We start from the raw sequence: 18,817 nt of genomic DNA on the forward strand, positions 1-18,817 counted from the left end.
TTCTTTAAATATATATATATATTTATATTTATATAGTAAACATTAAAGGAAACTTTTAAAAATAATTTCAGTTCTTTTTAAAAATAGATTATGATTAACCTCTTTATCTATGTAAAAATTCAAAATCCTGCATTAGTTTTGGAAAGCATTACCAACTCGATGGACATGAGTTTGAGCAAGCTCCAGGAGTTGGTAATGGACAGGGAGGGGAGGCCTGGAGTGCTGCAGCCCATCGGGTCACAAAGAGTCGGACACGACTGAGTAACTGAACTGAGCCGATATACTGAAATCAATGGTAAAGTGTTATTTTATTTAAAAGATTTTGTCTTTGGCCCTGCTGGCTCTTTGATGTGGCAAGAGGACTTTCTCTAGTTGCAGTACTCACTCAGGCTTCTCTTGCTATGGAGCACAGGCTCTAAAGCACACGGGCTTAGTAGTTGTGGTGCACTGACTTTTCTACTTGTGGCAGTCAGGCCTTGTTGCCCCGCAACATGTGGGGTCTAAGTTCCCTGACCAGGGATCGAACCTTCATCCCCAGCCTGAAAAGGCGGATTCTTAACCACTGGACCACCAAGAAAGTTCCTGGTTCCTTTTATATGAATTCTTCATGTAGTCAGTTACTGGATTTTTCTGATTGCTAAATTCTACTTGCTAAATGTAAAATTAGCCCACATGCTTCTGTTTCAATGAGTAATTTTAGACTGTCCATAATTTGTGTAGTTAAATTATGATTATATTTGTATGTCTAGCAGGTTACCTTTAATGGACAGAATAATTTGTAATTTGCTTCCAAGTAAAAGAAATTGTTAGTTGATGAAGTATATATAGCATATATTTTTCTTATAATTTTAATATTTAAAAAGTTTTGTATAATCACATTTATAATTTACATATTTACTAAATATGTAAATCATATTTAGTAATATCCATATGATTAGAAAATATAATCAAGTTATTAGGAATCTTATGTATCCAACTTTTCAACTTAACAAAATATAAATGATTAATAGGAATACAAATACTAGATTGTTCAGCTAAAGTGAACTATAATAGTTCTGATTTACCTTAAGTTTTTAGTTTCCTAAATGTGGCAAATTAACCTAAAACAACAAGCTGTGGTGGAACATAGTTGCTGCGATTCATGGGGTCGCAAAGAGTTGGACAGGACTGAGCAGAACTGAACTGAGACAAATTAAGTAAACATTCAACTTTTCTAACTTTAGATTTCTAATATAATTCAGTTTGTTACTGAAGCTTTGGTTAAGAACAATACTATGTATTTAATTGAATGGTCTTCATTATTTTATATACATAATTTATTTTCAAATGCAGTTATGAAATAGTAAAGATTTTTGATCAGTTGTTTTGTCTTTTTCTTTTTAAAGCTATTTTAAGACACTGCATTCTCCCCAGTACATAAATTAGTCTTTTTTTTTTCTTGTGTTTTTTTCTTTTTATTCTTTCTGTTCTGAACTTGTATCCTTTCTTTCTGTATCCTTTTTTAATAATATTGCTGCTTTTCTAAAGTTGAAGAGTAAACGTTTAATAAAATTTTCATGATAATATTTTCCAACCTAAATATGTTTTTATATAAATTATGTTGGGAAAATTTTTAGCAAAAAAACCTAAATGTATTTGCGGTCTTTTGAAATTGGTGCATTTGTGTGTTACTAGAGGCACAAATCAGTATAACCCTTTAGAAAGTAATTTTGGCCTTAATGAATTAAGGATCATAAATATGTTCGTACCTTTTAACTTAGAAATGCTATTTATCCTTAGACATGTTCCCCAAAAGGAAAACACAGCATTTTTTATCATTCATAATATAGTGATACTCAATTACTATTCATAATAGCCAAATGAAAGCAACCAAAGTGTCCAGCAGTGAGGTAATGGTGGTTAAGCAAATTATGATGTAGAGAATCAGGTGAATATTAATGTAAATCATTAATAGCATTATCATAAAGACTGTAAAATATGATAGAAGGGCAGAATTTAAATTATGTATATTTTAAGTACATTTTCTCAAGATTCATGTGCATGTGGACAAAGTGTGAAGAACATGTAAACATAAAAGTAGTTACATGTTAAAGTATAGTTTATTCCCTCAACTCCCTCCATTATTTTAATAATGAAAAAAATTTTAATGCGTTGGGCTTATCAGTAGCCAATACCATGCTGAAGACTGAACAAAAATTTTCACATAAATTTGTACACACTTAGCAATAGTATATCTCTGCCCTTTCCTTCAGAACATTATCAAGATCACTGAGTTAACCAAGGTGTGTGGGTGCTTTGGGGTTTTGTTTCAACAGGTACCAGTCAGTGGCCCAGACCTGGAGGTCAAGCTCCTTCATCCCCAAGCTATGAAAACTCACTCCACTCCCTGGTAAGAGCCTCTGAGAAACATACAAGATCTATTTCGTCTAATAGTATGGAGTTGATTTTTGTTTTTTTGTTTTCCCCCAGAAAATCTTGAGTAACAATGAAAAAACAGTAGGATAGCATTACACATGAATTCTTTGCTAACAAATGGCCTGATTTAGCTGAACAATATGAGACACATCGGGTGTGCCTTTTGCCATCTGTTCTTTGGGACATTGGTTTTAGGACAGCTGGTTTTAAAATAGTGTTATAGGATTCTTGCTTCTTTGACAGATCTAGGGTTTAATTTTACTGTAATTTTATGTTTATGTGTAAAGGAAGTTTAAAGGGAAAAAAACCCAGAGACCAAGTAAGAGAAAATTAGTTGAGCAATGCAAAATGATTGTATTTTACTCTTTCTCATATGATACTGCGTATAGTTGATTACATTTCTATTAAAAGTTTTAAATGCAACATCAGTTATTTTTGTCATGAAGAGTATTGTTTTCCACATTCTCTTTTTATTAAAAAATGTGTAAATTGTATTGATAGAACCATAGACAGACAAGGCAGTAGAATAAAGGAGCCTGTCTAGGTATTGAGCATGAAGAATTTGTGGTAGGATGTTAACTACTGTTGCCTTTCTATGCTTACCACAGAATTACGAAGCATTATAAAAACAAACTAAGGATGACTTGATGGAATGCTAAGTCATGCTATTCAGTAATTCCAGGTTGCAAATAGAAAAGTTCTTTTTCTGTGACTAACAGAACATTTTAAATTAAAGGAAAGTTTTCTTCTCACATTTAAGCAAATATAAGCAATGTGTGCTATTTAGATGCTAACCTTATAACTTTGCTGTTAAATCCCAGCCTTCTCATACCTTAATACAAAGTAGATCTTGCAGGTCTCCGCGTTAACTTTACTAACATGTTATGCTGACATGCACATCAGCTATTTCCTCATCTCTTTTGGAGTTAATCTTAACCTGTGCTTTGCCTCCTGTTCTGTCTTGACTTTGCCAGAAAAATCGAGTTGAGCAGCAACTTCACGAGCATTTGCAAGATGCAATGTCCTTCTTAAAGGATGTCTGTGAGGTACTATTTCTTTTAGATGGTGCCTTTTTTGTGTTTCAGTTAATTATACTTCCTATTATCCATTTAAAATCTTCAAGCCTGTGCAGACTCCAGAGTCTTTTAAAATCAAACAATGACTATTTTCGTTTTTGTAACAATATGTAAGAATAGGCCTTTGTTCTCATATATTGTTGAGTATGATTCTTTTTAAAAGAGCTCTACTGGCATGTGCTTTTGGTTTTTTAAATTCTAATATGTTTGTGTATGGAGCATGTATATATCCACAGACAGATATCATTTCATCAGTTTTGGGAAAAGAGCACATTTGGATATGGTCACCATTTCAGATAGGTATTAAATATTCACTTAAAACAAAATTACAACTTAAATCTGATGGATTTGAGGACCCTTCCCCAAGTTGCCCTCGTTTTGATGTTAAAATACAGGTTATCTTTTTTATCAATGATAATTGAATGCCAGATACTGTAGAGTAGCCTTCAGCTTTTGTAGATGCTAAAAGAAATAACCTCATGCTAGACTGATAAATAGATTTTTATGAAGCAGTGATTTGCTTCTGAAGCTTTGGTAATTTAGCATAGTTTACAAATATCCTTTCTTTGATTGTTTATTTATAATACAGGTAGTTTCTTTTGAAGCTACTTGATGTTGCATATTCACTTGCTGTCTTCTGTATATCCCAAAGTAGAAATCATAGCAATTTAATGCATGCAACAGATAAAAGCAGTAACCTCCATGTCTTCTTTCAATCCCTACAGCAATCTCGGATGGAGGATCGTTTGGACAGACTGGATGATGCTATCCATGTGCTGAGGAACCATGCCGTGGGACCTTCTACCAGTTTGCCTGCTGGTCACAGTGATATACACAGTTTATTGGGACCATCGCATAATGCACCAATCGGAAGCCTCAATTCAAACTACGGTGGATCAGGCCTTGTTACAAGCAGTCGATCTGCTTCAATGGTAAAATAGTGCTCATGCTTTTTGAAATAACCCCTGAAGCATGTTTTCCTAAATGTCTTTTGTGAAATCTTTTAGGGAGAGGGTCCTTCTTTTTATAAACAAGGTAGATTGGTTTTTAAGAATTTCTTTACTGTTTTGGACAGGGTCATTGGCTGAGCATTTGACCTTAAAATCCTGCTATGATCATGTGCAAAAAACAGAAACTTTATACAGAGATCATATTAGCTTAAACTTGAATTTTTTTTTTTCGGATGTATAATAAATTGATGGAACATTGAAACAATGTGTAGAAAGTCTTCATAGCAAAAGCAAGAAAGCAAGACTGATTTTCACGGGTTCTGGTATAGAAAAACTGTTTAATAAATTTGGAACCAGCCTTCAATAGAACGGAACACAATAGTATTTGTACAAGTCCAAATTTAAGTTTTTTTCCCAAAGAAAAAAATGTGAGGTAGTTTTGAGAATGGCTGTAATTTAAGTGACAATGAAAGGAAACGATTTTAGATTAACGCCTGAAGAGAATAAAATCATTCAATCCATCTTTTTAAAAGCATGGTAATTCTTTAAAGTAGGGAAAAGTAGCATTCTGCAGCCGTGCAAATCGAAAATTCTGTGTTGAATGTCTTAACTTATTTTTTATATAAATTATGTTTTAAAGTAATGAAGCTTTTTTTGAACCTGCTATTTAATTGAAACCATGTGTTTGCATGTTTATATCATGGTTCTTAAGATTCATTGCATGCTGTGAAATATTCTCCTATGAAACAGATTTCTGACTGTAAACCATGTGATCAAGGCTAACACTCAGCTATCATCGAAATAATTAGGTGCCCCAAATGCTGAAGTCTTGTGTTCTGTAAAATAGGATTGGTTCCAGATTTTTACATTCACATGTCAGGGAGTCATTTATATTCATTTTGGAGCTGCTGAAGTAAACATCAAACAAGGCTGCCTGGTTTCCTAAGAACAATGTTTTCAGCGACATGGGTGACGTTAGATGCCTGCATATCTTAACAACTGTGTTTTTGTTTTTTAATATCAGAAGATCTTAAAATTTCAGTTCAGTTCAGTCGCTCAGTTGTGTCTGACTCTTTGCAACCCCATGAATCGCAGCACGCCAGGCCTCCCTGTCCATCACCAACTCCTGGAGTTCACTCAGACTCACGTCCATCGAGTCAGTGATGCCATCCAGTCATCTCATGCTCTGTCATCCCCTTCTCCTCCTGCCCCTAATCCCTCCCATCATCAGAGTCTTTTCCAATGAGTCAACTCTTAGCATGAGGTGGCCAAAGTACTGGAGTTTCAGCTTTAGCATCATTCCTTCCAAGGAAATCCCAGGGCTGATCTCCTTCAGAATGGACTAGTTGGATCTCCTTGCAGTCCAAGGGACTCTCAGGCTTTTTTAAAATTAACTTTTGTTGCTGTTGATAAACTAATAAATGCAAAAACATTTATAAATTACTGAATTCATAGAAATTTAAGGCAGTATTTTTATCACTACTAGTGATAGTAGCAAAATAATTTTAATATTATAATAAGATAGCATTTGTTGCAAATATAAATTATTACTTTGCTGAAATACCATCTATCCTTATTCAGAAGAAGGACTTGTAAATCCTCACATCTTAATCATTTTTAATTCTTCATTGTTAATAGCTCACTGCTCCTACTTCACTTTATCTGCTACAACATTTGATATATCTCTGCTGCTGCTGCTAAGTCGCTTCAGTCGTGTCCGACTCTGTGCGACCCCATAGACGGCAGCCCACCAGGCTCCCCCGTCCCTGGGATTCTCCAGGCAAGAACACTGGAGTGGGTTGCCATTTCCTTCTCCAATGCATGAAAGTGAAAAGTGAAAGTGAAGTCGCTCAGTCGTCTCCCTCTCTTAGCGACACCATGGACTGCAGCCTACCAGCTATATCTCTGGATCCTCTTAAATAAATGTAGAGTTTGTATGAAATGGAACTTCTGTCTTTGGGAGGTTGTTTTTATCAACTTTGGATACAAGTTGGAAAAGAAATTTTTCAAAATCCATTCTTCCAAAGCCATATAAAAACCTAGTATTTAAAAGGACTTGTAGAGGGGAAATTTGTTTCATTAGATATTGCCCTGAAACTTGTAATTAAGAAAGTAGCTTCCATTATATCCACTAGGAATATGCTGCTTGTTTCAGAGTTGCCAGAGATATTCTTTAAAAAGGAAAAAAACTGAAGGTAATATAGAAAAAATAGAGTTCTGAAACATGAGGTGAATCTGACATAGTCTGAGAAGCAGCACCAGTGCTGCAGCAACTTAGTTGCTTATTTTATCTATCAAGGTCTTCTTTCAGTTTTTATAACCTTCTTAGAGAACACAGAGCTGGGGAAAATCTGCCAGGATCTGCTATGTCCAACCCATCCAGATGTAATCACTAATGAGATGGAGATGCAGATGTTTCTGCCAGGCTTACCCTCAAATATTATTAACTGACAAGATCTGACAGTGTCAAGTGAGTCAGTATTAAATTCCCATCCTTCTGAAATGAACTTTTTAGCTGTGAATACTCATTTCTCAGTTTCAGCAAAAGACCAAAGGATGGAATGAAATTAAAATCACAGTCAGCCATTGACTGTCCCAGCTAAGTGTTAGGCATATTGTTGAGGAAAATTTATCCTGGTGGCTGTTATTCGTGTCTGAGGGCTTCCATCAGTACTACCAGGAGCCTTGCTTACATGCCTGACAGCTTTTTTCATGTTCTGAGAGAGTGTGTAATTTGGAGAACATATTGTTGTAACTATTGCCAGCCATCTCCAAGAGTTAATCTCCTGCCTGTATGTGTCTCACCTTCATGTATTCTAACTGTTAATGACTAAGAAATGACACAATTTTACATTCTGGAAACACTTCTTTTTTTGTCTTGCTTAACTTTCTGGTAGTTTATGTTTTTTTCCTCTGTATTAACATAAATTGTTATTTGGGGGGCTTCCCTGGTGACTCAGACGATTAAGAATTTGCCTGTAGTGCAAGAGACCTGGATTCGATCCCTGGGTCGGGAAGATCCCCTGGAGAAGGGAATGGCTTCCCACTGCAGTGTCTTGCCTGGAGAGTTCCATGGACAGAGGAGCCTGGTGGTCTACAGTCCATGGGGTCGCAAAGATACTTTTCCTCTGTGTTAACCTAAGTTAATATTTCTTAGACCCCTACAAATGGAGGTTTACATGGCCACAATTACAAAGTAACCACAGAAATAGCAGTTTATCAGCAATTCTGTATCACCATTTAGAATCTGTAAAGTCAACTTCCCTCAATATTTAATTTTCATCATTCCATTTATTTTTCTGTAGAGAGTAGAACTAGTCTGCTAAACCTTTCTAGGAAGTCCATAGAACGTGCAAATAAAATCTTTGATGTAATGGATTTTTGTTCTCCTGGGCATTTATTAGAGGTCACCATTTTAATTCCAGGTTTTGAATATGATGTTACTTTCTCTCCTAGCGTTATAGACAAGAAGAGCCAGAAACTTTTTCTGTAAAAGGTCAGATAGTAAATATTTTCAGCTTTGCAGGGTATATGCTCTGTATCACAATTACTTAACTCTGATTCAGTAACATGAAAGCACCCATAGGTGTTACAAAAACAAATGGGTGTGTCTGTGCTTTGATAAAGCTTTATTTATAGAAAGGACCTCCTTTATTAGCTTAAAAAAATAAAATAAAAAACAGGACCAGATTTGGACCACAGACATACTTTGCCAGTCCCTAGTTTAGAACATAAATTAGCTTCCCAGTGTAGGAAGTGAGAATTAGCAAGGTTTTTTTTTATTTTTCTTTTTCTTGGCACCTATCGCTCTTTTCATATTTCATTTCAATCAGTAGTTTGGGAGTTTTGTGAAGTAGTTGAAATATTTAAGGTGAGCCAGAATTAACTGAGAGTAGAAGACGACGACTTGATGGCAGGATAAAAGTAATACAGAAAGTTCTGCTCTCAACCTTCCAAGTGCTTCCAAGATTACTAGTGATATGAATTCTACATGGGCAGGTTAACCAAATAGTCTCCTTGATCACAGAAGTAGCTTTGTTCCTGAGAACTTTTCCTGACATTATCAGTTACAACAAAAGCACTAAGATCATCTGCAGCTTATAGTAATGATTTGTAGATACATTTGTCTTTCATAGATGAAATAATTACTATTTTTATTACTATTTTTTTATTTCACACAAAGATAATAAGACTACTACCTGCCAAAAATATTAATAGGGCTCAATATCAGAAGACCTAACTTTGTTGTTTATTTATTTATGGCTGTGCTGGGTCTTCGTTGCTCTGCGGGCTTTTTCTTTAGTTGCAGCAAGTCTATGCGGGCTTTTTTCATTAGTTGCGGAAAGTGGGGGCTACTCGCAGTGCGGGGGCTTCCCACTGTGTGGCTTCTCTTGTGGAGTACGGGCTCTAGGGTGTGTGGGCTTTAGTAGTTGCAGCTCTCAGGCTCCAAAGCACAGTACTTGTGGCGCACAGCCTTAGTTGCTCCACAGCATGTGGGACCTTCCTGGATCAGGAATTGAACCTGTGTCCTGCATTGGCAGGCGGATTCTTTACCACTGAGCCACCAGAGAAGCCCCCTGATTGTTGTTTCTTTTAACTGAACAAACTTGACTAGCACAAAAGGTTAGGATTAAAAGAGATTCCAACCACAGAAATAACATATTTTAGGTATCAATATACACAATAATTAAATATCCTGAAGATTATTATATCAGAAAAAAAAGCTAGTAATTGGATAATTCCTACTTCTTCTCATATAATTAGTGTAGCCTGTCTGCCCTAGTTTCAACATTTCCTCTTACTTTTGAATAGGGTTAACGTTTTCATTTACTCAATTTCTTATTCCCTTTCAGTATTTTTGACAGATTCTCCATATCCTCTTAATCCAAATATAAAATTAAGGCTTTATCAGACACTGTTATTAGCATGTGATGTATCATTTAAAACACAAAATCAGGATTTTTAGAACTACTGAAATGTGAGCACTGTACAGACTATAGTTTTGCTCTCATTTACTTAGTCTAAGAATGAGCTCTTGGAATAAACTGCTGACTGGAAAAAAGTTAATAAGTGGAAAACTGAAAAGGAATGAGACTCATTGATTTCATTTAGGCATTGCAAAGAGATTTCAGCAATATAAAGTTATCGTACATCACATCTGTTTATGGCTGTAATATCTAAAATACCAATGCCCAATGAGATAGCTCTGTAGCTCTTTTATCTTTAACACAAAGTACCCAGTTATTGTTCAGACCATGATTTCAACTTCAAACTAAGTTGGATTAAAAGCTTTATATTAATGGAAGCTTGATGCAAATCTTTAAAAGTTCCTTATTTATGATACCAGATGAAATTACATCCATGAGATCTTTTGATTTTGTTATAGGTCCTAAGGAAATTTAACTCTGGCATGTCTTTTTTTTTGTATTGCTTGAGTTTTTGTTGCTTAAGCTATAGTTAGAAATGTGTGTCTTGTATGAAAGCAAACAATGTTCAATTGTAGAACTTAGAGCTACCTTACATAATGATTTTAAAATATAAATCATATCTGATTTCTAAATCCTAAAGCAATTAAACTATATTTTTCCTAGTTTTAAAAGATTTAAGATTGTTATTAAAGACTAACAAATAGAGTAATATTTTATTCAAGATTTTAAGCACTTTTTGTTACATATCAGAGTAAATTTGGAATCATTTTAGCCATATGTTTGAACAGTATTTAATTTTATTAGTAAAGATTTATATACAGTAGAAATTGTGTGTGTAGGTTTCAGCTAAACTAAAGCAGTTTGGTTTTTAACTGTACTTTACTTTTTCTAACCAATTTTTTCCTAAATGGGCATCTTAATTTTTTTTATTTTCATTAAGAACACATAGTGCTTTTAAAGCATTTTGATGCCATTTTTTTAAAACTCAAAATTGTTTAAATGTCAACTTTTAAGCTTGAAAATCAGACAGCTTATATATTTACGGAAATATTATTCAAAAGGAACCATAACAAATAGAATTCTTCCAAGTTTTAGCATAAAACCCTCTTCAGGTAAAACAAAATACATACAGTACATAAAGATCCTTTAACCAGTCTGTAGATTAATAGTAAATAGTTAAATCGCTAGTATTCAGTGAATGGTACAAAGTGAGCGAATTATTAGAATAGAATTCAGAATCAGAGAGGAGTTCATGCTGAGTATTTTTCAGTCTGTCCCTTAATTCACAAGACCTCTTATTCATCAACTAATTAGATTTAACATCTTTCCATTGTGGGTGTTGAAGCCATTGGCCAAATTAAATGAAAACAAGTCCCTTGTCGGATGCTCCCACAAAAATAAGGCCATACATAGATTGTAAAGGTTCAGAATGCAAGATGACGTCATTTAATGGAATGGGCCTTTTATTCTGAAGTGGAGCTCTTCATAATAATCGAGATTTAGAGCATAGCAGGCCTAGAAGTTTTCCTTCCCCTGCTAGTCCCCCAAGAGAAGCAGCCTGTCAGCTGTATGCTAACGAGATGAACAATTAAACAAGGTCCTATCTGGCCGGCCCCACAGACTCTGAGCTCAGACAAAGAACTGTTTATACACCTGTTGCGTGTGTGGACAGAGCCATTTGAATGCGTAGCTGCAGATTAAAGGGAGGACATGGGAGCCAGGGTGAGCATTGGTTAAAGAAAACTGTAAGAACTGTGAAAGTAAAATTCTCCAGAAAATATATGAGGCCCATTTGCAAGGAGAATCAAGTTACAAACAAAAAGTTCCTGCTAACTTCATTAATATGAAAAACTCCAGACTTAAAAGTTTTTGCTAGTCTGAGACCATTTTTTAAAGGTTCAATTTTTTCAAGGTTGGTGTGAGAGAATATTTAGTTTGTAGTATTCCATAGAGACAAAGATATTTACCGGCATTTTATATCACAAAACAAATTGAGTAACCTTTCTGATTTTCCTTCAGGGAAAAGCAAAATCTCTAAGGTTTATTGTTTAGGTAATGATCCTTTGTCTGCCAATCCTTTCATCAGAAAGGAGGTGATAGAACATTTTTATTAGTTGAGATTCAGAAAATCAAAGAATTATTTATACTAATGAAGTAAAAAAAAAATAAGAATTTCACAGATATATCATCACTTACCACTCAGTGAAATTCAGTTTGTTCAATGGTATTGTCTTCTGAAGCTCTAAAATAGGTTTCACAGATAAAATACATAGTAAATATACTTATGTTTAAATTTTAAAAGCCTATTTTTAAAAATACTTGGTATGATAACTCAAAATACTATAGAAGAGCAAAATTAACACATATTACCAAAGAACATAGGAAGTTTTAAGTCCACATTGTAAATACAAACATAGAATCTTTTAGCTTTTGCTTTATCCTGCAATGACTTCCTCAGCCAGTCAAAAATTATTCTATCTTTAGAATACATTATTCTACATTATCTTTAAATACATTATCTTTAAAATAGGCTGAGGCTCCTAAGTTCCCAAAGAATTTGTAGCTACGTGTTACATCTATATCGTCTATTTTTATAAAAAGGAAATTTGAACCAACTTTCCCCTCAAATCATGAGTAGTTATAGCTAGCTTGAAAGCAACCTATGTGTTAAGAATAAACATGACTAGGATTCCCTAGAGATAGGGTATCATAAACTTTTAAAAATGATTTCCTCTCTTGAAAGTAATTTTCACAGTCTACTTCACTTGTTATTAGGTTTAGTTCTTCAGGTTTTTCTCAAGATTTTTTTATTGGGGGTGTGTTGAAGTTCAGTGTAGAAGTAAAGGTTAAGGGATAAGGAAAGATTTCCTAAGTAGTAAGGGTGCAGAAGACTACTTTGATTTCTGTGGTCCCTTCCCAGCTTTAAGATTTTATGATTCTAATGAGTGATGAATTTGTGTGGTTTAGAAAAAGGATGTAGTCAATGCTTGATCATCCAGGGGAGTAGTGACACACCTAATCTTCAAATAATTTTAAAAGTAGCTGTGGAATACATTAAATGGTTTTTGTTGTTGTTTTGTTGTTTAACTACATTAAAGGTAAGAATAAAGGCAGAGGACAGACATTTCTTCAAAAGTAAGGTGAAAGACCTGGTTTGTTCTGATCAGATTCAGTACCAGTAGCCTGCATTGCCTGAAACTTTTGTGTCTTTTGTTTGGCTCACAGGAAACCAAAGGATAAACTTGCATAGGGGTATTTATATTAGGGTAAAATCCATACAAAGTCATGAAAGAGAAAAGCTATATTAATTACTCAAGAGGGATTCAAAGCATGGTGTTTTACTGGGATTGAAGGATTTGTTGAAAAACAGTGGTTCTCATGTATAACTCCAGGCAATAAATCTATTTAATCAAAAGCTTAATCTTCTAGTTGACTCGTCTGCTATTGTTCTAATAAAAAGCTTCAGTTGTAACAGTTTTTCTAAAAATATTGCATTAGCTAAAATTACATGCCATAGCTTCTCAGTTTAAGTTAACTGCGACTTGTCTAAATCTGATTAAAACTGAGAATAAAAATATATGGCAATTTTGGTTCCTGGAAATGTAGAACTTCTAAGCTATTTTAATTTTGTATTGCTTTTGCTGCTCTTTTAATTTTTTTTTAAGAAGAAATACAAATTCATGGATACTTTAACATATTTCAGTAGTATGTAGAATAGGTTTTCAGATTGACTGATACAGAATAGAGCTTATAATATACTGTGCTCTCACAAAGAGTTGGGCATGACTGAGTGACTAAGCACAGCACCGCACATAGCATATAGAGTGCTTTATCTCTGTTAGCTCATTTGCTTCTCACAGCAACCCTCTGTGGAATATAAACTTTGAAAGTTAAAATTTTTTTAAATATTTTTTAAAAAATATTTTTGCTCACAAACAGTACTACTACTATCAAGTCTTTTACAGTTCAAAACCCAGAAAAGTGACATCCAAAAACAGTTGCTAAATTTAGATAAGTGATACTGTTTTCTCTATTAAACTCAGTGAAAGAATTTGAACAGTTACTGCCCCATGAACATTTTTGTTTGTTTGTTTACTTTAGGTTGGAACTCATCGAGAAGACTCTGTCAGTCTCAATGGCAATCATTCAGTCCTGTCTAGTACGGTCACTGCTTCAAGCACAGACTTGAACCATAAAACACAGGAGAATTATAGAGGTAACTGTATTGTTGGTTTTCAGCAGTAGTGCAGACAGAGGTATCATTTGGAGCTCTGTCACCTTTTTCACAGTCAAATTGACATCTGTTCATCAAAAGTCATCTTAGAATTCCAAACAGTGTTACTACTGCATTAATGTCCAGGGTAGACATTTAGGGTTCAGTACTTTGATCGGTTTAGCTGATCCAATTATAGATGTTTATTGATGGATGGAACCCTGTACAAACTGTTGTTCAGTGTTTACTGGTCATCTTTTTAGCTTCTGTTCTTTTTTTTCCCCCCCTTTTTTGGCCGCACAGCAAGGCATGCAGGATCTTAGTTCCCTAACCTGGGATTTAACCCACACCCCCTGCAGTGGAGGCACGGAGTCTTAACTTCTGCATCGCCAGGAAAGACCCTGTCCTGTCTCTTTTTAAATCACTTCCCCTCATGGATGAGTCTTCATGGTCCCTAGAGGCAGTGAGAAAGATATTTCTGGCTATATTTAGAGTTCTGAATGATAATAGCTGTTGTTTAGAAGATTATAATTTAATTGGAGAGACAGATAATTCTTGTAAAAAGCAAACTGTGGCCAATGTTATAGTAGACCTTATAAATAAGTACAAATATATAGGTAATAAAAGACCATCAAAGTAAAGTTTTCCCAATTATATTTAACCATGATACCTGTTTTATTGTGTTTGTCCAGGAAAATGTTAAAGCTTATTTCCTTTACCTTGGCAGCATCTTAAAAGTTGGTTTCTAAAATGCATCATGTTTCTCATACCTTGTTTAACTTTTAAATGGTACCTGAAAGTGAACATTGGACTCACCATCGGGGTCAACCTTGTTTGTTTGTTTTTTTAATACAGATGCTTTAGAAAGCATTTTTTTCTAAAGTTTGTGGACATGCTCTGTGCAAGTCTGAATAGCTTACCCTTTTACATCTTCAGATTTCCATCATAGCTCTAAAACAACTAAGGATATTTGCCATCAAGAAAGTTTTTTGCTGTCTTAATTCTAATTCACAAATGAGTCTGGACGTTTATTTTGTTCTTTGCCTCTTTGTTAGGTGGCTTGCAAAGTCAGTCTGGAACTGTTGTTCCAACAGAAATCAAGACTGAAAATAAAGAGAAAGATGAAAACCTTCATGAACCTCCTTCATCAGATGACATGAAATCAGATGATGAATCCTCCCAAAAAGATATCAAAGTTTCATCTAGAGGCAGAACAAGGTATTTGTTACCATCCAGGTCACATTTCACTCACTTGCCATGGGTGAAAAGTGTCAGCTGTGTTGTAGATACTGTGTTGGGACTTTTATGTCTGTCATCTCATTTAATCCTCACAGCATCCCTAAACAGGAGACATATGAGGCTGATTCTAAGTTTGTTTTCCATGTTTCCAACAATATTTTAGGGTCTGCATATAAAAAAGAATTACTTTTCTCCCCTCAGTGCTTATAGTCTGTACGACAGCTAGAGAACAAAATAGCTAAAGCAAGTTAAATTGTACAAGTATAGGTAGATGCAATCTGTCAATAATTATTTGAATATATTATTTTAAGTATATTATTATATATTAATATGTAATAAATTATATATTATTAAGTATATTATTTTAAGTTAGGACCTCTTCTATGATTTAAACCTGGGACTGGCAAACTGTAGCCCAGGGGCCAAATCTAGTTTATTGCCTTTTTTATAAATAAAGTTTTATTGGAACACCGCCATGCACCATTCATTTACATATTGTCTGTGGCTGTTCTTATAGTGCAGTGGCAGATTTGAGTAGATGGCCCACAAAGTTGAAAATATTTACTGCCTGGCTCTTTATAAAAGAAATTTGTAAATTCATGTTTTAAACAAAAATTTGAAAAGAGTATGGAAAAGGAAGTACTCCACATGCACTGTTGTTAGGCAAGGAGTTCTAGAAACTGGACTTGACTACTTTGAAATATGGATATTGAACACATAATGAGATTAGTTTCAAATGATTTCTAAATTCTTCCATCAGATTTTTCTTTTAGTTCTACATGAAAAGAGAGAATTTATTTGTGATAAATCCTCCTCCTAGTCTTTTTTTTTTTTTTCTGCTGGTGGCTCAGTGGTAGAGAATCCACCTGCCAATGCAGGAGACTATTCCCTGCAGGAGGAAATGGCTACCCACTCCAGTATTCTTGCCTGGGAAATCCCATGGACAGAAGAACCTAATAGGCTACAGTCTATGGGGTCACAAAAGAATCGGACACAGCTGAGCACTCATGCACGTGGTACATTCTGTTTCTTGATATATATTTATTTATCAGTAGTAAGTATATATCACATATATTTATATTTAAAACATCGTTCTTTGGGACTTCCCTCTTGGTTCAGTGGTTAAGAATCTGCCTTCCAGTACAGGGGATATGGGTTTGATCTCTGGTTGGAAAACTAAGATCCCATATGGTGCGACTAAGGCCTAACACAGCCAAATAAATAAAAAAAAATTTTAATTGTTCTTTGTGTGAAAGTATGGTACAAAGGAAATTTCAATAAGTATGCCAGGTTAACTAAAAGAACCAGCGTAGGGCTTCCCTAGTGGCTTAGCCATAAAGAATCCACCTGCAATGCCGGAAACATGGGTTCGATGCCTGATCTGGGAAGATCCCACATGCTGTGGAACAACTAAGCCCATGTGCCAAGAAAAGCCACTACAATGAGAAGCCCGTGTACTGCAACTAGAGTAGCCTTTGCTTCCCACAGCTGTAGAAAAGCCTGCTCAGCAACAAAGACCCAGCACAGCCAAAAAAAAATTTTTTAATTAATTAAAAAATAAAAACAAAAAACCAGCATGGTCCTTTCTGTCATTCATATATTTAAAAGTTGTCTTTTTATATTTAATAGTCTCACTATTTTCAATACTTTAACATTTCTCTTGGGAAAATTAAATCTTACAACCTAATACTACCTATTTTTTAAAATAATTCTATCATTTTAATATGCATTGTATTCAGTTGTGCAAGGGCAGGAAGAAGACAAAACTGGCTCAGGGAATCCCAAGGCCACTCCTTTGAGGCATCTTAATTCTTTCAGCTTCATGATTCAAACAGAACTTTAGGAGAATAATTTACACCTCTCCTCATCATTCATCCTTTTATCATACAGGTCAGCAAACTTCCTGTGTGAAGGGCCAGATAGTAAATATTCTAGTCTTTATGGGTCATGCAGGTCTGTTGCAACTATTGAACATTGCCATTGTTGCATGAAAGCAGCCAAATACATAACAGATCTTCCAATAAAATTTTATTTACAAAAACAGGTAGCTGGCTCTCGGGCCAGTTTGCTGAGCTCTGTTATAGGTCATCAGAAACTGAGAATGCAGTATAATGGGTTAGCAAGAACTATACTTGATAGTTAATAATAGTAAATTTAAAACATGGCTTTGGACAAAATAAGGCTAACCTGGACTTGAATCATGGCTTCACTACATTTTGTCAAATGACCATGGCAGGTTAGTAAAATTTGCTGAGGTTTGGTTCCATCTTAAAGGAAATTTTCTATTTAGGATTCTTGTGGGAATAAACTGAAAATTATACATATAAAGCTCTTTTAATACTGTCTCCCATGCTGTAAATATCAGTAAAGGTACTACAATAATTTATGGTGATGATAATTTTATATACGTGTTCTTGGTTTTCTTCCACGAAGCACTACCTGGGTTCTTTTCTCCACTCTACAACCAATTAGCAGTGTAACCCTAGGGAGGTCACTGATGTTGTAGTGGTTCTCAACCCTGCACCGCAGACCTGTAAAACATTTTAGAAATGCAGGTGCATTTCTCACCCAAGCTCACTGCCCAAGCATCCCCAGCAATGGGGCCTTTGAAGACTAGAAGAACTCCTAAAGATGCTGATGAGTGGCCACATTTGGAAACCTCTGGGCTAGATAATCTGGAAAGGTTCCTTTGAAGTCAACGAGCTAGTGATTCTCTATTATCAAAAGAATACTTTTACGTATTTCTTGACAATTAGGAGTAAAAATCTGTTGTCTACTTGTTCTTTATTAAAGTACTCAAGGTATTAGAGAAGAGGTAGAACATCGATTCTTTGTGCACAGATTTTCCAGATTCTAAGAGACTCTACCCAGTAATTTACTGAAATGTTGAATATAAATAGAATTTTCTAGAAGTTATTCCAAAGCATTTTTCTCGCTATTTTTCCAATTAATTAGTCCATTTTCATTACAGAAATTTGAAAATTATAGAAAAGCACACCAAGAAAACACAAAAAAACACTTGAATTAACTGTTGTTTACTTTTCAAGGAATATCTTTTTTCCATAAATACAGTTTAAATTGGAAATAAACTGGATATAAGTTTTATAATTTCAGCTTTTTAAATTTAATAATGTATTTTTAACCTTTTCATCTATCCATGAGTATTTTCTGCAACATCTTTTTTTCTTTTGTTTTTTTTGCTTTTAGGCAGCTTTATTGAGGTTTAATTCAAAATATAGTAAAATATATCAATTTTAAGTGCACAATTTTTGTCCTTTGGCAAATGTATATGGTGATATACATAGAAATCATAGATATTAATATATACATAGATATACATAGATATTAATAATGTAGAATATTTCTACCAGCATAGAAAGTTTCCTCATACCCATACTCATACCCATTTATAATCAGTCATCTTCTGTCATCCTCTGGCAGACATTGATCTGCTTTCCCTTACGTTAGTTTTGTGTTTTCTAGAAGCTCCTATAAATGGAATCATACAGTGCATATAGTTTTTTGCTGCAGAATCTTCAGCTTTCTTTTTAGAGGCTGTATCAATTCAGTTCAGTTCAGTCGCTCAGACGTGTCTGACTCTTTGCAACCCCATGAACCCTGCACGCCAGGCCTCCCTGTCCATCACCAGCTCCTGGCGTTTACCCAGACCCATGTCCATTGAGTCGGTGATGCCATCCAACCATCTCATCCTCTGTCGTCCCCTTCTCCTCCTGCCCTCAATCTTTCCCAGCATCAGGGTCTTTTCAAATGAGTCAGCTCTTCACATCAGGTGGCCAAATACTGGAGTTTCAGCTTCAACATCAGTCCTTCCAATGAACACCCAGGACTGATCTCATTTAGGATGGACTGGCTGAATCTCCTTGCAGTCCAGCGGACTCTCAAGAGTCTTCTCCAACACCACAGTTCAAAAGCATCAATTCTTCAGCGCTCAGCTTTCTTTATAGTCCAACTCTCATATCCATACATGACTACCTG

General features: G+C 35.0%; 1 protein-coding gene across 6 annotated transcripts in view; it reads left to right on the plus strand.

Moving 5' to 3' along the window:
• TCF12 (transcription factor 12) overlaps positions 1–18,817 on the plus strand; it is a 389,625-nt gene that overhangs the window by 356,843 nt on the left and 13,965 nt on the right. For 4 of the 6 annotated variants that reach the window (XM_010836799.1, XM_010836802.1, XM_010836804.1 and 1 more), the window contains 5 exons: positions 2,316–2,389; positions 3,390–3,461; positions 4,217–4,423; positions 13,471–13,585; positions 14,638–14,800. In XM_010836799.1, the coding sequence (XP_010835101.1) occupies positions 2,316–2,389; positions 3,390–3,461; positions 4,217–4,423; positions 13,471–13,585; positions 14,638–14,800 (631 nt within the window). The remainder of the gene's footprint in view (positions 1–2,315; positions 2,390–3,389; positions 3,462–4,216; positions 4,424–13,470; positions 13,586–14,637; positions 14,801–18,817) is intronic. The other 2 variants (XM_010836801.1, XM_010836805.1) reach the window with 1 other exon arrangement.

Source organism: Bison bison, unplaced genomic scaffold (assembly GCF_000754665.1).
Source record: "Bison bison bison isolate TAMUID 2011002044 unplaced genomic scaffold, Bison_UMD1.0 scf7180017864066, whole genome shotgun sequence".
NCBI lineage: Eukaryota > Metazoa > Chordata > Mammalia > Artiodactyla > Bovidae > Bison > Bison bison.